The sequence below is a fragment of the Stylophora pistillata genome, chromosome 8, assembly GCF_964205215.1.
Source record: "Stylophora pistillata chromosome 8, jaStyPist1.2, whole genome shotgun sequence".
Taxonomy (NCBI): domain Eukaryota; kingdom Metazoa; phylum Cnidaria; class Anthozoa; order Scleractinia; family Pocilloporidae; genus Stylophora; species Stylophora pistillata.
The window spans coordinates 1,771,419-1,798,171 of record NC_142526.1 but is presented as its reverse complement, the minus strand read 5'-3'; the positions used below and the strand labels follow the sequence as shown (position 1 = coordinate 1,798,171).

The 26,753-nt window shown below is 39.5% G+C and overlaps 2 protein-coding genes across 5 annotated transcripts; both read right to left on the bottom strand.

Moving 5' to 3' along the window:
• Positions 1 to 6,232: 6,232 nt before the first annotated feature.
• On the bottom strand, positions 6,233 to 9,943 carry LOC111339175 (uncharacterized). The gene is made up of 4 exons (XM_088729284.1): positions 9,460 to 9,943; positions 7,443 to 7,556; positions 7,037 to 7,359; positions 6,233 to 6,669 (listed from the first exon to the last, which is right to left on the bottom strand). Exons 1-4 carry the CDS (start codon positions 9,557 to 9,559, stop codon positions 6,481 to 6,483), a joined length of 726 nt encoding a protein of 241 aa, XP_088585410.1. The 5' UTR covers positions 9,560 to 9,943; the 3' UTR covers positions 6,233 to 6,480.
• Positions 9,944 to 10,715: 772 nt separating this feature from the next.
• Positions 10,716 to 16,425, bottom strand: LOC111339178 (uncharacterized). 4 transcript variants are annotated; one of them, XM_022945770.2, is made up of 5 exons: positions 16,078 to 16,425; positions 13,631 to 13,896; positions 12,724 to 12,838; positions 12,290 to 12,612; positions 10,716 to 11,733 (listed from the first exon to the last, which is right to left on the bottom strand). In XM_022945770.2, exons 1-5 carry the CDS (start codon positions 16,184 to 16,186, stop codon positions 11,545 to 11,547), a joined length of 1,002 nt encoding a protein of 333 aa, XP_022801505.2. In that variant the 5' UTR covers positions 16,187 to 16,425; the 3' UTR covers positions 10,716 to 11,544. The 4 variants fall into 4 exon arrangements, with proteins under 4 accessions (XP_022801505.2, XP_088585375.1, XP_088585374.1 ...); XM_088729249.1 differs by having other exon boundaries at positions 16,296 to 16,390; XM_088729248.1 differs by lacking the exon at positions 16,078 to 16,425 and adding an exon at positions 14,927 to 15,147.
• Between the last annotated feature and the right edge of the window lie 10,328 nt (positions 16,426 to 26,753).

The following is a 26,753-nucleotide window of genomic DNA, read 5'->3' as shown; positions in this document are numbered from 1 at the left end:
GAAGGGCTAACGCTCGAAACGTCAGCTTTTATAATCGTAACGGTGGGCAATTCACCATTTCAACTTTGTTAATATATTCAAATTATGTGTTCAAAAAGTTGATAGACATTTAAGAAATTTGCATCAATTGAAGTTTCTCTATGAAATCGTTGACTGGTTCATGCTTAATTGGTATATGCTTTATTTTGCGAAAACATTTCTCAGATATACTAATTCAAAAATTTCTCGCTGTTACTAGAATCGTAGAAAGTTCCTCCAAACGTCAAAAGTTGCTTAAAAGCTTCCGAGCACGATGGGGACAGGCCTTGCAGGTAATAAATTTAGCTAATGAAGACGCTAGGAAAAGTCGTGGTCTTTAATTGATATTAATTTAGGGTCCCTTGGAAAGGCGATCTAGAACTCCTATTGTGGATGCAGAATAGTTAAAGCTAATAATGTTTTCGATTTCCAAAGGGGCTTAAATAAACTTTATGTTAGCCTGTTAACAATTTATGGTGTCCTTGTATTATCAATAATCTAAACTGATCACGGGCGATCTGGGTACAAAGAATCGTGTAAGTTAAGCAAAGGTGGCAAGATTTGGAGATTTCTAGCCTAGAGTGTAATATTGCCCCTAAAGTAACGAACTCCCAGTGGAAATGCAAGCGTGGCAACTTTGGCGTTTTCTGTTGAAGGGGCTTATATTAATTGTTCGTCATCCTGTTTATCATTTTTCAATGTAGAAGTGTCCCACACATTCTAGAAAAATCGTGTGAATATGTAATTAGAGTAGAAAATGAAAATACAAAGTTTATGCATCAAACAGATATTCATAGTATTTAAGGAGGCCTTAACCAAGTGTTCATCATTTTCGATCCATTTCTTTGGATAATCTCACCTTGTTGTTAGCAGTTAGTGAAGTTCCGCGCGGACCTGATTTAGCTTGCAACCTTTCTCTCTTACGGAGACAGAAGATGTTTTGTCTAATTTCAACGACCAAATCTGATTTTGATGAACTTTAATCAATGTAATAGGAGGATCTCAATGGGGTTCACCGTCAACTGTTACATGGCCAAAATATTAACCATCAACCGTCGAAAAAGCATTAATTTTACCGTCGACCATTAAACAAGCAAGCCTTTGTTGGTCATCAAGTTTCTCAAAGTACAGATATTGAAAGTCAAACTTGCCAGGTGCATGTTCCCATCCCGTCTCTCTTTGGTCAGAACCACTAGGTAGCATTCTTGTATTTGATTATCACTTTACTTTGTGCTCTATAAGATTACTACGAATCTGTCTTCATTAAAGAGCAGATGTATTCGTAGAGGAAATGGGATACAAAAACGTTAGAGACGTATGTTTTTCTTGTAGGGTAGGTTTGGTCATAGAACGTGGCAACATAACAATTCGGTCTATTGACATAAATAATCAGTGCGATTGTACCCTACCATCGATCTCGCACTGAGCTGGAAAGCAAGCTGAGAGCCTAAAAACTTTCCCTTGAGGGAAGTGTGGCAACTTTACCTAAGTGCCTTGCTCAACACCTTAAGCAGATCGCACGTCTAAAGGATAACTCATCTTGATCGTGTTCACATTGAGCCACCTTTACCCAGCCCCGCCGCCCTTTGTATTGCAAGGGACGAAGGATTAATATGTGCAGATGATAAGCAAAGAGTGATTGTATCCAAGTACTATTGGTTGTTTGTATTCCTTTAATCTAGATCGATCTAGAGGGTGGACCACTTGATATGTGTCAAAGAACGAGACCAATTCTTGCTCAGAAATCAAATGATTTACGCCCTTAAAAAATCCTTTGTTCTTTAGAGATTCTGGAGCATATCAAGTCAAAGTATTTAACTCAGTCGACAAGGTAAGTAACGATTCAAGTAGGGAGGGGTTAAAGTGGTTCAACCACACGTAATTTTTATTGTTGGGGAAACAATATTCGTAACGGATACGGCATTAGGGGACGTGAAGCTCATCACTGAGCTGCTGGGTGCAACCGCAATTGCTGAAGCACCTAAGTCTATTGTATGATAGCTTCTGAATGGCCTACACAGGGACTGTTGCTCAGGACGTCATACCGAGGCAAAAGGGGAAAATGTGAGTAAAAATAAGACTTATCTCAAATCAACAGTTTCCAAGGAAGACTATAATCTGAAACAAACGGCAAACACAAATATGCCCTAGGGCATAGTGTCACAAAAGACTCAAAAGTCTGTTCGGCTTCTTTTCAGAGGTATTAATCGTCTCGGAGAAAACACCAACACTATGAATCTAGAATTTTCAAACATTAGACATTTAGCGTACGTCGGCACGCTATGGACTTTGGAACTCAAAGGAGTCCTTTAACCGGATTACAAAGTGGACAGCCACTTATTTTACACATCCTGTGGTGTACTTCCCTGTTCCTTTAGTATGCCATTCAGTGCCGCTAAACTTATGACCCCTTTGACAACAGAGGATATTCCAAAAGAGGCGGAGATCGGAAAGAATGGGTAAAACATTACAGAACAGGGAGGCAGAGAACCGTTCGAAGAAAGACTACGAAAGACAAAGCCAGTCTCACCGATGTAGGAGGCTTTTAAAAGGCATGTCTGAAAACATCTCGCGCATCTTACTACCCTTCAATATCCGCGTCGCCCACAAACCCATCACCACACTACGTCAGTTACTTACCAACGCTAAAGACAAAGACGAACCGAGGAACAGACAGGGAACAATTTATAAGATCAATTGTTCCGACTGCCAAGCCTCCTACATCGGTGAGACTGGCAGAAACCTCACAACAAGACTGACTGAACACAGACGGGCGACGAGGAAAGGTGATGTCAGCAATCACATTGCTGAACACCATCGACTTACCAACCACAACATTGACTGGGACTCTGCGCAATGCCTAACCTACAGCACTGACTATTTTCAACGACTGACTCTGGAAAGCTGGTTTACTAACTTAGAACAGACTCTCCTAAACAGATGTCAACAACTACCCGCCCCATACAAACGACTCATTCACGACATAAACATCACAAACGACCGAAAAAGAACAACCTAGCTTTACCGACAGACCGAAACAGACCAATCACGACCGACTTACGTCACTTGAGTCTTACAGCCAATAACATCACGGCAAAACCAACCGATCATTTCACACGAACTGGAATAAGAACATTCTACTGACAACAATCATTCACTTGACTCTGATGATGACTTCCGCACAGGTTGTCGAAACGTCAGTCACTGCCACCGACAACAGTCCTTCTCAGGACTACACTCACCCGGACGATCAGACTACACCTTCACATGTTACCCCCGGGTTCAAACCATTTACTGCATTACTTATAAAATAATAATAAAAAAAAAAACCTGGATAACATATGGATATGCACAACTGAAAACTAAGCTAAGAGCTCTTGGATAAAAAATATTTTCGAACAGAAGATTTAAAAGAGCCAATGGAGTCTTTCTTTTGAATGTGTAAGGGGATGCTGTTCCATAGTTTTGCTCCACTGGCCTGAAAAGTTGGCCCCCCTTCCGTTTCTCTATTATTGGAGGGGCACACTTAGTTATATTTTCCATAGCGACTGGTTTTGGTGTGTCGGTCTGAGTTTCTCGTTAAAAGTTCTGTTATATAGCTCAGACAGTTATTTTCATCTTTGAGGCGCCTAAATATTAAACTATTCCTTTTAAGCTTTAATTCTTCCTTAACTGGCAGCCAATCCAGTCGTCTGAAAAGCATCTCGCTTCTTTCACCGATATCAGCATCCAAGATTACTCGAGCTGCTCGCTTTTGCAGCCTGGATACGCGGTTAACGTTCTCTTTTGACCCAGTGTACCATGCACATGAACCATACAACATTATTGGCTTGATCAAGGCGTTTAAATATAGCATACGCTCAGCTAAAGGCAGGTTACACGTAATCATCTTCAGCACCGCAATACGTTGTGACACATTTTTACAAATGCTCAGTAAAACTCAAGTGATTGTCTAATATTACTCCAAGTAGTTTCTGTGAAGTTATTTGCTCAATCTCGCTACTGTTGCATGATGATTTAAGATTGGTGTCTGGAGCTTTCTTTTTTAGTCGTTTGCCAGTTACTAGAAGACTTTTTGTAGTAGAGGCATTAAGTACCATATTGTTTCCAGATGTCCAGTCTGCCATCTTGTTTATGTCTTTTCGGAGCCTCTGCTGAACTGCAGGTAGATCTGTGACTACAACGGAAGTACTTAAAGTTGTTTCGTCTGCGTAAATGTTTACAGTTGACTTAGAGACTGAGTTTGGGAGATCATTTACAAAGATGATTAATAGTAATGGTCCAAGACCGATCCTTGCGGAACACCGTGTGTGATCAGCCTGTATTTTGAATGCACTCCATCAATGGGAGCTGAGCTCCTTCTGCCCTTTAAGTAGTTCTTTAACAGCATCAATTCCCTAGATGTTATACCGTATGCCTCGAGCTTGGACAGAAGTATGATGTGGTCAATTAAGTCGAAGGCCCTCTTGTAATCTACCAATACGAGCCCACTGACTTGGTCTATATCCATGTCAGGTAACAACTGATCCGTCAGCGGAATGAGCGCTGTCTCCGTAGAGTAGGATCTTCGGAAACATCGCCAGAAATAGAGGACATTTTGCTCCCGCATTCATTGGTCAACGGATTGGAGTCGGATGAAAACACAGATAGTGGTTAGGACAAGTTCCATATTAAATAATGAGCGAATTAAGTTCTGTGGACCTTCTTTATGGAGAAAAAAGCAAAAAAAAAACAGCTTTGAACATATCTCCTGGTATTTTTAAGGTAAAGCGACTTGTAGCAATTTCCTGTCTGATGTAATGTAAGGGAAAATCTGTACAAAGCTTCAAACTGGCTTTACTTGTAATCGTCTACGGATGTCAGACATTTTGTAAATTGTAGTTTAAACCACTTGCATTAAATAATGGGAAGATCTAGGCAAATCTTACTTGAAAAGGGCTTTTTCTCCCAGTTGAAAATACAGTTCAACGAACGCACTATACAGATCTCTTTGATCTGCTTCCTAGTTTTCGCGCAAGAAAATAAATTTGTGCAAGGCTCTACTTTAGTACGAGAGGGTCTGGATTGAGTTTATTTCCCGTCAAACATTGCTGAGTAAGAAAAATAAATATGGCGACAGTTTAAAGGTTTCGCAGAGGGCTTTTGTTTTAACGCTTTTCCTTCTGATGCGTTCTCAAGGATGGTCTCAGATCACAAACTCCACAGAGCAAAAATAGCAATTTTCAAGCTCTTTTGGAAGTATCTTATTGTCAAGAAATGTTTCTTTTTATGGACGATTTGCCTACTTCGAACTTCCCTTTATTTAATGCGAGTCGGAGCTAGTTGACTTCTTGGAGCTTTGCTTCCAAATCGACGATCCTTTGCCATGGATTACGCTATATTTGAAACAGACTAGAGGAAATGACTAGCCTCGAATACCGAACATTGCAGACATTGCTGGAAGTAAGTAGACAGATAGCTTTTGAATTATTTTTATGCTAGAAGTACAGCTTAATCTCTACTGAACTTGTTTCAAGTCAAAGCTAGAGAATACTCTGACTCGTATTTGCTGTATTTTGGATTTTTGTGGAAATCCCATACATTTCCTTACACGATTTCGCCGCCATTAACTCCTCAATACGCACGCGCGTCCGGCATTTTAACCCAAATATCTGGCAATGCCTTACCTCAAGGTCTACAACAAGTTGTTGCTTCTCGTGTACTTGTACAGGGCTTGATGGAAATTTTTCTCAAAAATTATTTATAGTAAAGAGAGTACTGACATTGGACGATAATTGCTCTTGTCGTCTTTACTTTCTCACCCCTTGTAAAATGGCGTAACTTTGGCAGTTTTCTATGCAGACGGGAAATTTCCTGTATCAATGCAGTGGTTAATAAGCCGACTTAAACGTAAGGAGATTGCAGGGACAGCTATTTTCAGTACCCTAGCACCGAGACCTTCAGATTCCGCCGCCTTGTGGAATGGCTTGAGTTTTAGCAACTCCTCGATCTTTTTCGGTGTGATATGTGGGATGATGAACTGTGGTTTATTCATGCTTTCTGCTGTGAGGTCTTTAATGTGCTTAAGAGGAATCCGTGACGATGAATTTGGTGGTTTATAGCTTTTACAGCTATGGATTTTGCAAAGTAAATATCGTGTGCACTTTGATGCCTTCAAAAGACGTTTCAACGAAAAAAGCACTTTAATAGGCGATTGCTAGCATCTAAAGTAATTGAATCTCCTTATTATCGCAATAATCCGATATAACGATTGGATTATATGACTATAGCCTTCACATAAATGTGCTAAATTTGTTTCAAAATGCTTTGCTACTGCTGAAAAAACAGTGATTTGTGCCTATTTATGCCAGCACAAAGCAACTATTCTACTTCGTCAAAAGCTGTTTAATGGTACTTTCAAGGTGACTATTTGCAAAGATCCTGACTTGAGGTGATATGTCAGTTTCACAAGCCACTGTCTCTTCAGTTTATCTCGTCTAAATCGTCAGGACAAATGATATCTCCTTTAAGGTCATCAAAGTTGATATGAACGTAACCACCAGAACTCTCATCTACAAGTCTGACTTGCGCATATTGACCAATAAACTCCTCTACGTCCCAGCTCTTACGGAACATTGTCTCTGAACAATTCCCTGTCTCATTTCTGACGACCTTAACGTAATGACAAACACAAAAGTTTTTAAACCTTTGTTTCGACAATTGCTGACATATCTAACATGAATATATCGTACATTAATTGACTTGCAATGCTTTGAACTTGTGGAAAAAATACTGTCGTTTCGAGCGAGGGTAAGCCAAAGACAAATAAAGCAAAATATAATGTGCTAGACGCATAGTTGGTTATCTCGTCAACTTTCCTCTGAGGAAGTTTAAAATAAGCAACCTTTATGGATATCACGAAGCTCAAAATGGTTTCGCAATTTTGAAAAAGCAAACCTCTGATACTCTGATCAATCTACTTACACTATTTCACAAGAATTAAAGAAAATATAATGGTCGAAGTGTCGCATAATCTCACCTGGTTGTCAACAATAAGCTCTGCACGAACATTACCTAAGTCACACCCTCCACCGATGAGAAACGAGATATTCTTGCCAACGATACGAAAACAAGGTGAGGTGAGAGTTCCTTGGGGTACATCGGGTCCATTTGAATGCTGAACCCCGGCGGTATCGCTCTCACTGGGCCGTTTCTCAGCTCCCCCTATCCACCAGTCCCCTTGCAGATTGGCGCTTTCTCTGCGGCGATATGTTGGATTGTCCCCAAATGTAGGCTGGTAAATGAAAGCTCTGCCTGTCATTTCCCAGTCGGCGATTCCATCTTCAAAGTCAAAGCTGCAGGCTACATTAAAAAAAGGAAATTTTTATCCACCTGCATATAATCATTCGGTATTCATTCCACTTCACAGTTTTTTATTTGAATACCTTTGCTGCAGAATGCACCAGTGAATCCGTAAGGACATTTACAGCTAAATCCTTTATCAGTGTATCCAGCTTGACATGTGCCATTGTTGAGACAGCGCTGCTGCTGCAGGGATTCTGTTAAAGGCAAAATAATATTTTAGGCTTTTTATAAAATAAGTACAAACAAGAAGCACTTTATCAGTCACTAAACCATTTGGTTTGTTCAGTAGCGATTGATTTATTTTGACTGGGTCTGTTAATTTTAGCAACGGGTATCTTGTTTTTCTTGTTTTTTTTTTGTTTTTTTTTAATATTACAGAGATGACACCACAGGTGTATCTTAGCTTTGATATTCTCCCCTGTCCAGGTGATCCCTCCTAAATAAATAAAAGTTGTCGAAGGATATTTTAATTGACATCTTCCTTGCAAGTTCTCCACCAATCTCTGTTTCTAGAACTACCATACAAACGGTAGGTCACCAAAGAGATAGCGGATAGGCCAATCTTGCTCTTTCTGTGCCCGAACTAGTACTAATCTCACGTGGGCTATTTCTTCGTTTCACAGCATATTTCTCCATAGTTTCATAAAGCAATACTTAAAAAAAAAGGAAAAAAAGAAAGAAAATAACATTTGATGGATAAGTAAAAGTCCCCAGCGTTTGGAAGAATGTCATATATAATAGATGGAAAAATCTCTCAATTTCATAACATCGAAATCAGGTCAAAAAGTTTCTCAGGATGCCTAATGCAATACTGAGGAATCACTTCAATTCAATACAAGTACAAGAATTTCAAGGCTAGTTTAAGAGATAATTCGTCAAACTGATCGCCCACAATAATTTTTCATTGTCTAAAATAACTCACTTTACCTCGATACTGAGATGGGTATAATCTTGTTTACTCTGAAGGTCGGACGAGCCTGGGCTTTCGTCCGAAGCATTGTTTAACTCAAATGTAGTTCCCTCCTTGTGAAGGGCCAACATTTATGGACACACAATTGGGCTCCAAATAACACAGCACATTACAGCTGCCTTGATGGACACCTCTTCAAGCCTAATCAAGAGGTCTTTCATGACTTTTTCCCGTATGGGCTCTTTGAAAAGAATGGATCGGCATTATTGACCTATTTGGTTGACAAACAACAAAACAAGTTCATGCACTGTTTTGGTTTAGTTAACAAATAGAGAAGCCTTGACTGTGCTCTGTTCTTTAGTAAAGCACGCAGGAAGCGGCTAGAGCACCAAAGAAGTGTAGGGAGAAACACGAGACGTCGTCCAGTGTTTCTCCCCACTTCTTGAGGACTTCTGGGTCGAATAAAAACCCGAGAGAAAAAATTCGGGATTTGGTCCCCCATGTTACAAATTGGCAGATGGCGTGACAGCTTCAACTCCATGTTCAGTACCCTGATAGAGCACGCCCTTTCAGCCAATGAAAGCACGCGTTATATCTGAACTTTATTATAAAATAAGACAATGGCAGGGTAAAATTCTTAAGAACTTAATTGGCCTCGAGAGACACTCCATAATGGTTTATTGCTGCCTTTTTTTACTCTGAGAGTTTTCCTGCTACGTTATCCCAGGAGTTTGAAACTTTTACCGAAGAAGGAACTTGTCTTTGGAGATATATCTGTAATTTTACCGTTAGTTTTTGAAAGTACGCTTAATCAAGTTGTGAAAACCACAGGCGAGTTACCCGTCAAAGAGGAAAGAAATTAATGTATATCCCTTCTAAAGTCGATCCTAGCAGAAAGAACTATTAAAAGTGAGAAAGAACCCCACTATGCTCCATATGTCGCTTGCATAATTCTATTGGAAATAGAGTTTCGCCAACAGCGGCGCTAATGCATATTTTTCAGTGAGAAGATATAACAATAAATTACTATTCTAATTGACATTAATTTTCACTCTCATCAGTGGGACCAGTAATGGCGAATCCATCGTTTGTAAATTACCAAAAAAAAAAAAAAGGTTTTATTTAAACTATGGAAATGAATTGAAGGAATATCGGTAAAAAAAAAATTCAAAACACAGTTGACTTACCGGAACATTCAGAGGAAATCAGAATAATGATACCGCTTTGAAAGAAAAAGCTTAAGAGTAAAACGGAAGCTTCGAGTTTCCTTCTGCACGTTTCCGCCATTTATTTGTTTTCTAGGAGAAACATTTACCAGCTACGCGCTGAAACAGCAGTTTATATTATTTTAACAACAGTCATCTCTGTCAGCCGACGGTGAAAAATTGCTGTGGATTTCAATGCGTTTACGTAAATGTTCGCAGAACTTAAACTGACTCCAGTTGGCTTGTTCAACAGAAGTTTTCAAGGAGATATTCTTGCTGTCGTTCGTGGCTAAGACAGGTGCTGCTTTTAAAGATTATGGATTATGTACGCTACTGGACACAAAGATGCCAGCGGGGAAGAGTCATTAGCTATTCAGCCAATCAGACGAAATCAATGGGTAAAACAATTCTATTGCCCTCAAAATGGCTCTATTTGAGGAAACCGTTATCCGAAGTCTTTAGAATCCGTAAAAAACATTTTCTGTTATTTTACGGCATGGGAGGTTGGTTGTCAAGCTCATCTACGGCTGCTTCTCTAAATACGGTATCATTTCACAAAAGCTATAACCTTATCGCTTAACATCATGTATAAAAGTTAAATAGCGGCTTATCGATTAATGAAAGTTGAAGCAATTATTCCGACTGAATGACGAAGATCGCTTAATGTGCAACAGCAGCTTTATATTTTGACGGGCAATTTTAGCAGAGGCTTATGATACGACGAACTTCTTTAAAATACTGAAGTGTTTTCATTAATGACGCACCATTAAGTTAATATGATGACAGGTCGTTGACAGCTAGGTTTTTCATGATCATGAACTTGCCGAGTAAACAAAATAAAAATTAGCAAGGGGTAGGTGTCTCGCAGTGTTTTACGTGAAGCTAAATTTAGAAATTAGAAAGAAGTAAATCAAACGTTACTCATACGGGAGCTGTTGACTATTGTCAAGCGACTAAACTTCTGCGCATGAACGAGCCATGTTAGTAAGCTTGGCGTTATAAGTGTATTTACTCAAGTGTTACTTCTCAAACCTCTCTGATCAGGTAAATTAATTTGCATAGATGCATACACAATGCCATTAATAACTCTCTCAAAAATAAACAAAAGAAGATTAAAAGATTGAGAAATTGATTTGTCTTTTGCTTTATCTGACCGTTCGATACAGGTGGAAGACAATAACATGCGTTTGGGCGCTTAATAGAGGTGACCGCCTGTTAGAGGTAAATATAACAATTAATTAAAGACAAACCATCTACAAAGATGAATAGAAAAGCGCTTTTACGCTGGTGTCTTGCTTAATACTAATGAAACATCATCTCCTTAACAATTTACTCAGCTCTTATTAAGTCTTCCTTTGCTTTTTAAATTACTAATTTCCTTTCTTTTTGTTACTGATACGGCCGTAATTTTAAGGGGCACGACATTTTATGGGTTATTAACTAAGCGTGAGGTCAAGATGGCTGGATATTGGCTGAGGTCTTTTTTTTTTTCTTTGTATTCTTATGTGTCCCTCCTGACAACCAAAAAACGACTTCGAACAGTTGAAATAATTGAAAAGGCTAGCGACAGAAAATGCAAGTCACAACTTCGTGGATATTTTGGCGAAGGGCAAAACACACTACCATTGTAAAATCAAAGATACCTTACTTATTCAGGAACTTGAGCCAGCTTTCAACGTGAACATCGGAAGTGAAAAGCAGTTGCTTTATTAATCTGCTCTAGTGTTTATTGTTAAGTTTTATGCTTAATCTTGGTTCCAGTCCCCTCACCTCGGCTTTATATATGCATAGCTGTTTTAAGTTTCAGCGGTTACTTTTGAAAAGGTATGTTGAGTACATACGAAACGTCAAGTAATAATCAAAATGTGCAAGTTCAATATGTTTATCACTGCTGTTTGTGTGTTATTTTTGAACAAATTCATTGCCCACTCGGTAGACAAATAATTCTCGTACTGTTACAGTACTACATCAAAAGCGATTTAAGCATACTTTCAACGTAACTATTTTCAAACAAAAAAAGAAAAACAGACTTGAGGTGATATGTCAGTTTCAAGAACCGCGGTCTCTTCAGTTTTTCTCGTCAAAATAGTGAGGACAAATGATATCTGCTTTAAGGTCATCAAAGTTGATGTGACCATAACCATCAGAACGCTCATCTACAAGTCTGACTTGCGCGTATTGACCAATAAACTCCTCTACGTCCCAGCTCTTACGGAACATTGTCTCCAAACAGTTTCCAGTCTCCTTTCTGACGACCTAAACGTTACGACAAACATAAAGTAACATTTCAAACCTTCGTTTCGACGATTGCTGACATATCTGACATGAATATATCATACATTAATTGACTTGCAATACTTTAATCTTAGGTAAAAAAAAAAAAAAAAAAAAAAACCTTTCGTTTCGAAGGAGGGTAAGCCAAAGACTAAAAAAGTGAAATATAGTGTGTCAGACGCCAAGTTGTTTATCTAGCAGACTCTCACTTAAGTAAACTCAAAATAAGAAGTTTCTAATTAAAAAAAATATTTAAAACGTAAAACCACACGTTTTCAACACTTCATTGTTATTAGGGTCATCATCACTTACCCAGATGATGACCAAAGGTAAAAAATGTCTAAATTTTACTTTTTAAATATATTTTCCCCTATCTTTATCTCATTTAAACCTAAGCGAACTCTATGGATATCACGAGGATCAACATGGCTTCGCAATTTTAAAAGACCAAATCTCTGATACCTTGATTAATCTACCTAAGCTATCATGATTTTAAACGAATCGAAGGACACACAATAGTCAAAGTGAATAATCTCACCTGGATGTTGACAATAAGCTCCACACGAACTTCATTTATTTTACATCCCCCACCAATAAGAAACGAGATATTCTTGCCAACGATACGAAAACAAGGTGAGGTGAGAGTTCCGTGGGGGTTGTCGGCTCCATCTGGATGCTGCTTTCCTGGGGGATCGCTCTCATTGGACCGTTTCTCGGCTCCCCCTATCCACCAGTCCCCTTGCAGATTGGCGCTTTCTCTTCCGCGAGCTGCTGGATTGTCACCAAATGTAGGCTGGTAAATGAAAGCTCTGCCTGTCATTTCCCACCCGCCGATTCCATCTTCAAAGTCAAGGCTGCAGGCTACATTAAAAAAAAAAAAAAAAAAAAAAAAAAAGAAAGTTTTTATTCCCCTGAACACACTATGATTATCATTTGTTAATAATTCCACTTTGCACTTTTGTGTATAATTACCTTTCTCGCAGCGTACACCAGTAAATCCGAAAGGACATTTACATCGAAATCCTTTATCAGTATACCCAGCTTGACATGTGCCATTGTTGAAACAGGGACTGCTGCTGCAGGGATTCTGTCGAAGACAAAATGACTGCGTTTCATAAAAATCCATGGTTAGTTTACTTGCCCAGGTTATCATGCAATCTCAAAGGGACACATTTGTGCTGGAAGGATAACTTCTTCAGGCTTTTTGATAACAGAAGTAAGTGCGGACAAGAGCTAGTTAAGCTTTATCAGTCATTAAGTTAGAAAATCTATTAATCACGGTCCTGGATATTTGATTTGTTGGTTATTGGTTGATTGATTAAGAACTGGTCCCTTAATTTTAGCCACGGGTATCTTGTTGATTCTTTTTTTTACATTCTAGCGATGACACCGCCGGTATATCCTAGCTTTGATATTCTCCCTCCAGGTGACTCCTCATAAATAAATTAAAGTTGTCGAGGGATTTTTTTATTGAAATTTTCCTTGAAAGTTCTCCACCAATCTCTGTTTCTAGAACCACCATACAAAGAAAAGGTCACCAAAGAGATAGATGGCCAATTTATACCCTAATTATGCCCGAACTAGTACTAATCACGAGGGCTATTTTGTAGTTTCACAGCATATTTCTCGACAGTTTTATAAAGTATCACTTGAAAAAAAGCCGTTTGATAGATAAGTAAAAAGTCTCGAGCGATTGGGACAGTATAATATACAGAAAAATCTCTCAATTGCATAACATCGAAACCAAAACGTTCCTCAAGATCCGCGGTGCTTTACTTAAGAATCACTTGTTCAATACTTGTGCAATTGGAAGACTACTTTAATCCGTCAAACTGATCGCCCACAATAATTGTCCATTGTCTAAAACGAGTTACTTTACCTCGATACTGAGATGGATATAATCTTGTTTACTCTGAAGATCGGACGAACCTGGACTTTCGTCCGAAGCATTGTTCAGCTCGCAAATATAGTTCCCTCCTTTCGAAGGCCCAACATTTATGGAAACACAATTGGGCTCCATATAACACAGCACATTACAGCTGCCTTGATGGGGCACCTCTTCAAGCCTGATCAGGTGGCCCTTCATGACTTTTTCCTGCAAGGATTCTTTGAAAACAATGGATCGGCATTCTTGACCTATTTGGTCTGCAAATAACAAAACAAGTTCATGTACAGTTTTGGTATAGAACAAGATAACTGCAGAGTAATATCTTCAAGAAATTTATATGCCTCTAGAGACACTGGATAATGGTTTGTTGCTGCCTTTTTGTACTCTGAAAGTTTTTCCTGATACGATATCCTAAGAAATTGAAACTTCTGCTTAGGAATTTCGAAACCTTTTCCTCCTCGATTCCTCCTCAGCCACTGGAATTAAGCAGATGCTTAGCACATTGGTTTGTGTCAGAGAATTGCCTTTGATTGAAATGAAACTTCGAAAAACAGAGTATGCCATTAAATGAAAACTGATGCACGATTATTGAGTTTCTAGCCACCTGATTGGCAGAACAAAGCCATATTAACCTAGCTCCTGGTAACCCAGCTCCGAGCTCATAACCTCTAATCAGCGCCAGAATAAGTTCACACGTCATGTCTGAAGAGCTGAGTTCTGTTTATGTGAAGAATAACATTCTTGTTCTTCCACATTCTTAATCATTAACAGACTCTCCTCCCTCATTCAAAGTTGTCTAAAATTGATGGAAACACGATACAACATTGTTTTGGGGCGGAAAGAGGGGAAATGGTTAACTTGGCAAGCGTAAAAGAGATTTATTGTAGTAATACGGGGTTGAAAAATATCAAAAATCTTGCCACCGATTGTCTGAATGACCGTATTAGAAATTTCTTAAAAATGAAGATAAAGGAGAAGTCTGTTTTAACTTTATGTTATCTACTTCATGTTTACTTTCGACTAAGTCAGCTTTGGTATGGGCACCACTCGGTACAAGCTAATAGGGATCGGTTATGTAGTTATTTTGTGACGTTACAGTCGAGTTGTTAGCTCAGAAAACTTTTAGCAACATTGTTTTTGAGGTGATATCTTTGAACAAACCTGTGCACTTGTGCAAGATGAAAGGGACATTTCAGCAGTCAGGAGGGCAACACCAAAGAAGACGTCGATCAAAAAAATTAATTTCTATTTTTATTTTTGATTTCAAAAATGGCTGCATGTGTTTACCATGTCTTACGGTGCCACACTTCAACTTCAGCATAACGTATATAAGCAGCGTTGAGTTCCAAATAGAAATTCAAAAGATTTGCCGTCGCAGTTTCCGTTCGCGGACGACGCAAATCTTGGTGATTTCACGTTTTGTAGAGGACGGCTAAGAAATGTAAAAAGTTTTAAAACGCACGTGCTGGCCATTGTTCTTTTATGTTGCCACAACCTCGTTGCCATTAGCGTCCTAAAAACGATCAAAAAGTTGTAATGAGCCATATAAAGGAGAAGGAGCCGGTCAACCAAGAAAGTTCCAAAAACGACTCATTTTTCGAAAAGTCACCAATTTACGTAAGGAAAAGGGCAATTTCACTGTTAGGAAACTGATGGAAAAAGAACATTTAAATATATAACAAGTTTCTTTTGGAGCCATGCAACACTTCCTTCATTTGAATGGCTATCGTCACGAGTTTGCGTGACTTGTAAGGTACAATAAACCCTTTCATTTCATCGTATTTCTCTTGGGAATTTACTCCGAAATCTGAATTTAGGATTCATAGTGTGTTAATATCATTAATTTTGAACCAAAAATGCATCGAAAGAGTTGAGAAAAAGTTTAGATTGCGATATTCAACGGTTAACCACAAGTATAAACGGGACATAAACGTACTTTTTAAATTTATTGTCAAATATGATCAATAAATTCGTCAGGAGCAAGCGCGAAACAATGCCTGAAAAAAAATCGCTTCGCCAGTGCTTACTATTTAAATTCCTTGAATTTAGTTTTCGAAAGGCAGCAGATGCTTCATTAGCCTTTCAGGAGTGCTTTTAGATCGGAATCAACTCTCTCACATTTAATTTGGTTACTATGGAAGACGAAATACGAATTGACGTCATAGTGGTTTTTATTTCTGCCAGAGGAAAAATACTGTTTGACTGAAAGGGATACGATACACGTTGGGATTCGAGCAAGAGGGAGCCGAGCCTTGTACAGTTTGTCACAAAGCCACATCTCATCTAGTCACAAATTAAAGATCCCCTTCACAAAGAGGTTGCAACAGAGTATTTGCAATTGAAACAATAGAAAGCTTACCTATGACGAAGCTCTCAAACGTTAAGAACACACGGAAAGACACTTAGTATTGATAAAGTAAAGAACATAGCCAGCTTACCAGAACATCCCCAGCAAATTGGAAAAATGACTGCAGAGAAGTAAAAGCTACATAGCTGGATAAGGATGCTGATCTCAATATAAAATTTTCGTTTCAACTTTGCCGCCATTTGATAATAAATGTATGATGTTTTGATATCACGGAGGGGCAAGCTATAGTGAAACCACGTTTCAAATCTTTCCAGTCTTAAACACTTCCAAACAGTGAGTCCAGCTTACACTCAAAGATGAAACCTTGCAGTGGCACTTCAACACACTATCCTCGCTGAACATCTTCTTTCACCAGAATTTTCTCATATTGAGGCCAGTGCTGTTTTACTGAATTAGCATATGACAGGTGCACAATCGGCGTGTGATCTGACAGGCAGAAAATATGCGTTATGCCGATGTTTTCATTTGCATTTGTTTATTTAAAATTCTAGCGGCAATTATACACATCCTCCCTCAGAGATAAATATACAAAATAGGCTACTTCTCAAGCTTTGGTCAATTGTCAATTGTTTGGTCAAGCTTTCGTCAATTGTTTTAAGTCGAGAAGACCAGCTTTCAAGACAACTGTCTGTTCATCTAGAAACAAGATATTTTGACCACAGCATTTTTCTACGTGCATACAGATAGAAGTAGATAATTATATTTTTTTCGGGGAAATTGTATCGCTAAAGGGATGGTATTGCATTGAAAACATCAACTACTTATGCTGCATGTTTAGATTTTAGACTGTACCCAGATTTCATTTTATTCTTGAACGATGTGTTCAGAATATGAATTTTTACCAAGAAAAAGGAAAAGCTTAAAAAATGACCTAACAATGCCAGTCACGATTATGACAAAATTTACAGGCTAATGAATAATGTTAATTTTCTTTCTTTTATTTTTAATTTTTCTCTTTGAACACAAAATGTCACTTGAATTTGATTAATCTGACAGGTGTTAATATCTTCTTCTGCAAACAGCCACAATATTGCTCTTAAGATTGTATACATGTTATTAGCTAACCTTTGTTGCGAAATCTAGCTAGCATATTGAAGAACTTTTTGTTTGATGCCTTTACGTTCATTGTTGCACTGAGAGGTCGTCAGTGTAACCGAATAAAGTCACAAGAACGTGCAAAAGCAAAACAAATCGATCGCGACGAATAAAATAGGATGACACTATAGAATAGAATTCAAAGAAAACTACTCTTTTACAGTAGCCTTCCTCTTGCTTGAAAATATGCTCGTCAATTGTTCCGAGAAAATGCATCAGTGTTGCGAAGCGAACGGATTTCCCGGCGAGGACTGAGCTTAAAGAGTACTGTAAACATCGAGGGACATCTAATTTCCATGATAAAAATATGAGGGTATTTCAGTCAAGAAAGAAAAATGCTCTCGTACCGCGTGTTTTATAGCCTTCGAATATTTATGTTGCAAGTGGAAAAAACGCTCAGGCTCAGCGTGGAAAACTCTTCAGCTGCGAAAGAAATCGACTTTTTCAAAGTTCTACCTTTTGCACACTAGGACAAACAATAACAATATTTAAACAATCTACCACCTTGAAGCGACAGGTAAACAAAGAATTTAGTCATGTTGGACGTGTGGTTTCAAAATTGGGGAATATTGATTCCCCAATTTTAGCTTCAGGAATATTGGGTCACATGACATCACGTTAAAATCAATAGCACGCCAAATGAAGTATGTGGCACTACAATCCAACATGTATTTTTGCGCAAGTGCGATTGGTCAAATATCCCCAAATTAAAACTGGAGAATATCCAAAGATATACCTCAAGAGATATTTCCCAATTTTTCCAACCTTACGTCCATTATGGAAAATTCTGAGGTTACAATTCAATTCAGGATGAGAAAGCTTTGTGTAGTTGTTATGGATGTTTTTTTGTTCATAAAATTGTTTCAGAGATCATTAAAAGTGAACGTCCCACGCCGAAAACGGCAAGCTGTTGGTAAACATTTTTCCCAAGCGTTGAAAAAATTAGAAGGATAATCGACATAATAGCCTCCATTTGGCGTATATTTTTCCTTGGACATTACTTGTTCCGAGATGCAAACAGTTTTTTGAGAGCGAAGATCGGGAAAACTGTGAGCTTCGAGAATGTCCGCGGATAAATATCCCAGCATATTTTCGCGCCAAATAGAGGCTACTGTTTAGATAGGCCACCATTCGTTTCAGCTCACTAACGTATCAAACCACGTGGGACGTTAGGAAAACATGAGAAAAGACGATAAATTACGAGCCTATGGCGAGTGATTTACAAACTTCTTAATTGGATCATCAGAGTAATACTGTTTAAGTTATTAAGCAACCAGAGCAGCGTGGCTGTGCATATCTAACCAGACAAAGTTCCGGTCACTTTAGGAAGTTAGCGAAGAATAGTAATATGCTCACCTGTGTCTTCTTCTCCCGGTATATCTCTTCAAAAAAAAGTGTGGCGGTCGCTTAGGAGAAAACTGGAGTTTTTCTTCAGCAACTGTATTGTACGATGCCATGTTATTATCATTTCGAATCATCAAATCCCTCCTTCGTGTTTTTTAACTTATATCAAAGTCTTATTCTTTAATTCAGTTTCCTTGATTACTACAAATGCCTAAATTATCCTCAGAAATGTGTCTCATCGACCCACAATAAACCAGAGGAAGAGTGCTTGCTCATACAAAACCACTGTGTCCGCTATGCTATTAAAGAGTTCAGTTCATGCTCATATCGTGCGTATATCGAAGCATGAATGCACTTGAAAAATTCTTAAGTTACTATCGGTAACCTTGTGCAACGCCTGAGCATCTCTCGTGCTCTCCAAACTTCCCGGGCTTCCCGTAGGCACGCTAAGCGTTGCATGACATCTCAAAGAACGACTGTGCAAAAGAGGATGATAAATGGCTACACAAGAATGCTAAGATTAAGTCCTCTTGTGCTCCAAAATCAAAACCTACACTAGGTAGATGTTTCAAGATTGAAAATATGCACATTTAAAATCCTGTTCAATTGGCTTTTTTATTTGTTACCTTACTTAGAATCCGGCCATGCAGTTCATCACCAGGGGGAAGGGGTCGGAGTATTTTGGTTGTGTCACGATCCACCACCTGCTCCCCACCCATCCCCCCCCCCCGTCAATAAATGATGGCTGGTCTCTCAACAGAACTAGATGTTTGGTTCGGTTACACTTAACCATAAATTAAACGTCAATAGACGAAACATACCCGTTTTGTCGCCATAAATAAATGCAATCAAGCTTCCTACCATCGGCCATGAAACAAAAAATTATTATCAACAGATAGAATCATGTAATTGAACTGGAGTAATATTTTTTGAGAAATCAGCCAACGATCGATCTAAGTCTTGCTGAAGCAGCATCAAACAAAATCATTTGAACCCTCTTTAAACTCCAAGAGTGACCAGAAGCTAATTTCTCCTGACATTAATACTGTTAAATCATTCATTAACATCATGAGAATATAGGAAATAATCACCAACCCAAGAAGCTTTGATTGCTAAACGAATTCTCGTTGTCAGTACCAAGGGAAATGTATAGAGAACAGTGTGGAGAATATGCATACTAATGTCAGGGTGTAAAGGTTTAATCATATTTCCGAATTTACTAGAGCCAGAATCAAACCCGGACAGAAGCAACGATTTTGCAAAAGTCCATTTCACACAAGTCAGAGCTCCTAGCAGAAGCCTTTTGGTCGAAGTTAATTTATTCTGACGTAGACTGACTCCGAGCAATATTTATTTTGAAATTGCGTCATAGACCTCTTTTAAGAAATTCCGTTCTTTACTAAGTATTAGTAAAGCTTTGAAACCTTTCGCGAAATCATTACTACTATACTTGTAGCCAGTAGTTCGTTTCAAACAAATCTTATGCAACTTTTGCACATTGTTTCTTAGCAGACTTCGGCGTCGGCTTTTTGCTTCTAAACAGAGTTTTATAAACAACCTTTGGAATTATGGAGTATCAGGTAATTGAATCTGCACTTGTCAAAGCACCCCCGCTATTTTGAGTGATTTTGACCCATTCAAAACGATATGAAAGTGGATGCAAATTTTCTTTGTCAACTATTGATTACGGATTAACGCGATCAAGCGTTGAATTGACCTAGCGTCCTTATGCTTACATTGAAATTACAAATTGTTCTTTTCAAATGCGCAAACGTAAAGCCGATAAGCTTAATACATGTAGGTTGCCGTCATTTTTGTCACCAAATAAGGTACACTTCTTTGCACGGAAGCTTAATATGGTCTGTAAAGTATGATAATATTGACGCCGAGAATAAAGAATAGCAATATAGGACGTATACAACTCAACTTGACTGCGAAACCTGGTTAAAATTTTATCATGATAGACAGTAAAAATTCTTTTCACGATCTGGAGGAAGTATTGTGTAGCCTGCAAGCGTCCCTGCGAGCCTATTCCGGAGAGAAATCAACCTCTTTGGATCACGGCAGTACAAGGAAAGAGGAAAGATACGGCAGCACTCAACATATATTGAAAGAAATTCCAACATCGGACTGCAATGATGAACTTGAAATTGAGGACATTCTAATGGAAATACTGCTGCATCAAAAGCTGCACACGTCTAAAGAATACTCTTTGAACGGTCAAATAATTAAAGTGTACGTATTAGATGACACAGAACTTTAACGATTGGTTGTAGGTAACTGTGGAAGCAAGGTACTCTCTTCGGTTAACGAAGCCCTCAAGTCACATCGCCTTAGACTGAGAAAATGTGGATTGTTACTATTTACAAATGCATTATATAGGAATTCAAAGTTCTTGAGCAGTGCTTGAATTATTCGTCCATAGCTAGGCCGGTGCTTAACTCCGGTTTCTGCAGCATGAAGCAACTAGGAGTATTTCTACTCCCCCTGGATGGGATGCCAGCCCATCGCATCACGAAAGTACTATAAGCTAAATGACCAAATTTGAAAATAGGGACCTTAAGAATCGGACAAATCTATGACGCGGACGGGACACCATAACCAAGAAAAACTGGGAACCAGAAACTCGTCGGTCACGTCACTTGTAAAGATTAAGGTCGGCACACACGAGGGGACTAGTCCCTGCGACTAGTCCCAACGACCAGTTTCATGCGACCAGTCCCTTCGTGTGAACTACACATTTCTGTGGTCGCACAAATTCAAACTGGTTTGAATTCGTGTGACCAGTCGCAGGGACTTGTCGCATGAAAATAATGTTTGTCCCTTCGTGTGAACTGTTTGTGCGACCAGTTCCTGCGACTAAACGGTAAATTAGCCTATCACGGGTCAGTATGATGCGTTAGTTCCGGTATTTGTAACCATTGCAGTTTCTATGAATATTCCCTGAATTCTAGATTTCTACAACTGATGAATAAAAAAGCTATTTCTAGTTTTGTAAACATATACAGATGTCTTGGAGCCGTTTTGATGGAATTTTTACCCAATTTGACTCTGTGTCTGTTAAAAATTAAAAACAAAACAAAACAAAAACGGAACACGTAAAAGAATGAATCATCCGACTGAATAAGTGTAGTTCATTTGCGTTGATGTTTAATAGTCCAATTTTGTTTTCGTGTAACGCCCCAGACTAAGAAACATCTTTTGCCTCTCAATTTTCCTATGTTCTTGTGCAATTGAGTGCCCTCGTGTAAACGCCTTAAGGGACGAGTCCCTGCTACCGATCCCCTCGTGTAAACCCTTCAAGGACTTGTCGCAGGGACTAGTCCCCTCGTTTTTTTTTATGTTTAAGGTGGACGGCCGGGCCCCCGATGAAGGGCGTGTGCAATGCCCGCCGACCAACAGGACTAATCCCACCCATGGCTTGCGTGCAATGCCTTAGGGTTAGGGTCCACCAGTAACGAGGGTCACCAGACGCCAAACTCGCTGGGGAATCGAACCCCACCTCACAGAAACAAAAATTGGGTACACAGAACTAAAACGAACAAGGACAAACAGACCAGTGCAGTACACCAACAAAAGGAGACCAGCACATGGACAACAAAACAAATACTCACGAAAGGCTACTGTGCAGTGCACCAACAAAGGAGACCCAGCACAAGCAGCGGACAGACACACTTACAAAGTAGACAGAACGAACGATACTGGCCCAGTGCAGTGCACCAACGAAGGAGACCCAGCACATGGGTTACGAAACAGATACTAACAATTAGGCTACTGTGCAGTACACCAATGAAGGAGACCCAGCACAAGCAGCACAAAGACACGCTCACTCAAGCAAAAGATCACACGTCACTCAAGCAAAAGAAGAACGAGGCTACTGTGCAGTACACCAATAAAGGAGACCCAGCACGAGCAGCACCGAGACACACTCATTCGAGCAAAAAAAGGAAACTAAATAACTACGGGGAGCAGGACTAAATGGAAAAGACAAGGGAGTCGTTTACCACTGAAGCTATGATGCCACGGGCGCCCCACTGACGATGGAAGACGCGACGACGCCTGTCAGACTTGCACCGCCTGAAGGAAATTGGTAAATAAAACTTCAGGCGGGCCTTGATAGAAGCAATCACCGCCACAGCGCCAGGACGAACGTTACGGAAACGGAAATCGTTCCTACTCCGCCAAATACAAAACTTAGAAACATTGAGCAGATAGACAAAGACATGCGGGACAGAAACCAGTTCACTAGAGTTGAAACCAAAGAGGACATGACGTAAAGAGATGGCAGGACACATAGGAGAGAAGGAAAACAGCAAGGACTGGACCCAGGCGAGAACACTCTGAGCAAGTGGACAGTAGAAGAACAAATGCTTGAGTGACTCGACCGTGGGTCCACAAAAACACGAGAGAGGAACAGATAAACCAAAAGAGGAGAGACGCCGGGCGGTGTACAGGACGCCGTGCGCAATCTTCCAATTTAGGTTGATGACACCACGGTCAAGATAAAAGAAGGATAGGGCACGCCACGTGGCAGGCCAGTCAAGGTTGGGATAGATGAATAGAAACTTAAGGACACAATAAGGCTGGACCATGTTCTCAGAGAGAAGATATAGGTAGCAAGACTTGGTAGACATAGTAAGAACGGGAGAACAAACAAGAGGGCATGAAGAGCCGTAGACTAAAGAGTTTTTTGACGTGGCGAAAGCCCCGTCGAGCTTACGCCAGGCCAAAACCAGAGCTTGATCGAAGGGCGGCAAGACCCTGAGGTCGAAACTAAGAGGACGAGAAAACACAACAAGAGGAGAGACACCAAACAAAGAGTTAAACCAAAAGGACATGAGAGCGACCCAACTGGATGGGGAGGAGACGAATCTCCTCACCCATTGACCAAGGAGGGCCCTCACCTTGGACTGAATATTAACCACAGAAAAACCACCAAAAAGGGGAGATTGAACCACGGCCGAACGGGAGACGAGCTCACACTTGCCAGACCAGAAAAACGAGAAAACAAGACGGGAAAGCTTCGCCTCCACCCAGGTCGGCGTGTGTGCCGACCTTTAAGACAATGTGACTAAAATGAGTACGCGACGTTTCCGCGAAAGTGGTAAGTCACATATGCGTTCATTAAATGGTGTCGTTTCAAGAGACTAGAAACTTAGTTTTGGAATGTTATGTTGATGCAATTATTGACGAAGACGATTTTATGCTCCTCTATGACATTAATCAGTCAAAAAATCGCGAGTACGTTTCCACACGAAAACTACGAACTCTTTAACTTCGATGCCTTGGACGCGGTCGAGTGTGTAGCTGACTTTCGTGTCGAAAAACAAGATATTTCAAGATTGGCTGATGCTTTGGGTATCCCTCCGGTCATTAAGTGCCAGCAAAGGAGTATATCTGATGGTACTGAAGGACTGTGTATGCTTCTGCGACGTTTTGCTTATCTCTGCCGCCTCAGTGATATGATTGCACTATTTGGACGTTCTGTTCTCGTTATAAGCATGATCACCAAAGAAGTTATGAATTTTATTTAAAACAATCACCAACAGAGACTAACCCAGTGGAATCAGTTCTTTTTACTTACACATTATGCGTTACATTCACGTACACTGAGTAGTTCCAACAGTTGTAAAAAATGTAATTTGTGCAAATTATTGTCTATTCGTGCGGTTGCCAGAAACAACTAGCGATTCCCAAGCTACGAAAGCAATTGAGAAATTATTAAACAGGAACAACGCTTTAAATTAACTGAAAGCCAGCCGAAAAACAATAAATATACGAGAGGTTATTTTGCGCATTTGCCCGGCAGGTTACATAACTCGGAAGTTTCGTATGGATTAGCAAGAAAATTCAAAAAGCGCTAGTTACAATAATTTACAATGGTTTCTTTCTCCTTTCAAAACTACATATCGCTTATGTAAACTAAGACAGCCATTAAAGCACTAAATGATAACTAGTCTATTTTGGTGATGCCTAAACATAGGAAAAATTAAGCAAACCTTAATATTTCGGCACAGCTAAAAAGTAAACCAACAGTGAGGGTCTGTTTTCGCAATGGATTTATGTTGATAAACAACATTCGTTGGTATTGATCGTGGGTTCTCTCGAGTTTTTTTCTTACCTTAAAAAAAAAACTTGCTATCGAAAATTACTGTCGTTTCGACAAAACGGGACTTGCCCTGGTTTATCGTCGGGAAGGTCAACAAGACGAGAGGCCAGAACGGTAACTAAGGGCAACCAAAGTTAATTATGCAGACTTGCACTTCTGGTCTACGTCAACGTCATAGATTTGTCCGATTCTTAGGCCCGGTTCAGACGCCGATCTTTTCATGAGCCGAACCTAATTCCTTGAATTAAGTACATGAAAAGATCGGCGTCTGAATCAATTTGGAACGGCTAGTTCATTTGGAACGGCTCACCCGTTTTTCCCGCCTGGCTTAGCCGAGAGTTTCGCCTATAGAACGCCTTTGGAACGGCTTTAATTCAGACGCCGTACTTTTCACGTGTCGATCCTAATGCACAAATTATTGTAATGTATTTTGCAAGCAGTCTGACTGGTTTTACTGAAACTGAATTTGGAACGGCCGAAAAGAAAGGCATCTGAATCAGCAGGCGTATTTTTGTTAATTTGGGTCGGTCCAAATTCGAATTGAGTTCGGCTCATGAAAAGTTCGGCGTCTGAACCGGGCCTTAAGGTCCCTAATATGGCGTCCGCGCGGCCGATCCTCAAAAATTTCAAGTCGAATTTTTCGTTCATTTGCGATCGAGTTAGACCTTGTGGAACTCAGAATGTAAAGTAACAATGCTATAGAATATTCTGCTTGGAAAAGAATGGATATCAAGGTCTTAAAGGTGACAGAATAAGCTATCGAGTCAACGACACTACGATTCTCCAAGGCGACGCGAATTATGGACGTAAAGTGAAAACGAACTTTCGGACTTCAAGCAGGGCCTAGCGACAATTTGGCGATTCGATTACCCGGTAAATATTATGTTTGAGTAACAATGTGTTCAACAGTATTGTTTAATAGAAGATTTTGTGTCAAATTGAAGTTTTACGCATGATGCACGATCCTCGCAGTATATAGCGCTATTTAAGCAATAGCGAAAATCAGACCTGAAAAAAAATTCAGGCCTGTACGGGATTCGAACCACTGACCTCTGCGATACTAGTGCAGCGCTCTACCAATTGAGCTAGCAAGCCTACTGGGAGCAGGCCGTTAAGTTGATTCGTAATAAACCCGTGAAAGTGATAAATCAGATACAATGAAAATATATGAACTTCATAAAATTTGAACAATGAAATCAGAACTACATGTCCGCGGCATTTATTCTTATATTCATAGAGTAATTGTACTGCAAGGTAATGAAGTTTACCTCCAATATCTTCACTGTTACAACATAGCAATATCAATAATTTTGTAAAGCAAACAGCTGAATGACTTTCACGCCCATTATGGGAATCACTTTCTCTTGAATATGATCAATGCAGTGTAAATATTATTGTAAGCATTAGCACGAATGTGAATTCATACACCTACATTCTTGAAGACATAACTCATGTTTTCCTATTAAATTAAATGTTATTAAAAGTTCTGTCAATTTTTGATTTCTCTGTTGTTTACATGGAAGTTTATGGGTGGATACAAAGATATGTTCCTGATGTTATTTTATGTAAGGTAAGCAGATATCTGCATGTAGTAATTTTGATAATTAGGCTGGTTATTAAGTTTCCTAGCTCATTTCTGTTGATCTAAGACATTACCTCCTTGCTACTTATCTGCAAAAATTGTTGTTGGGCAATGCAAACAACCAACATACCCAAACTCTGCCAAAAGATGCAAATTTCAGGAAGGAAAAACAAAGAGAGACATCAAAACAAATGGTGGCAGCCATTGCAGAAACGTTGACTTCGAATTCTCGCCTCGGAATACTAGGCCTCGTGGATTCGCCAGGGCAATGCTTAAATAAAAGCGAGTCGTCTAATTTCGCTGCAAGCGGCAACCTAGCGATAAAATCAGTGTTTGTAAACATCGTTTACTCCCCCATTTTGAATTCTCAGGTGGGTTACCGCTGTACACCCGTTCCCCGTTCCCCGTTCCCCATTCCCCGTTCTCCGTTACTAGTTTTAGTAACCTCCAAAATATTTCGTGATTTTTATCTTTCATCTTGATTTTTTAGTTAAAACGTAATGTGCACCTATCGCTTTTTTCGTCGGAAATAAGTTCTTTAAGTAGTCTTCTTTCGCTCGAGCTTGTTTTTTGGAAAAGATGTTTCTTAAAAATTTACTGCGCATTGTGTTTCCTT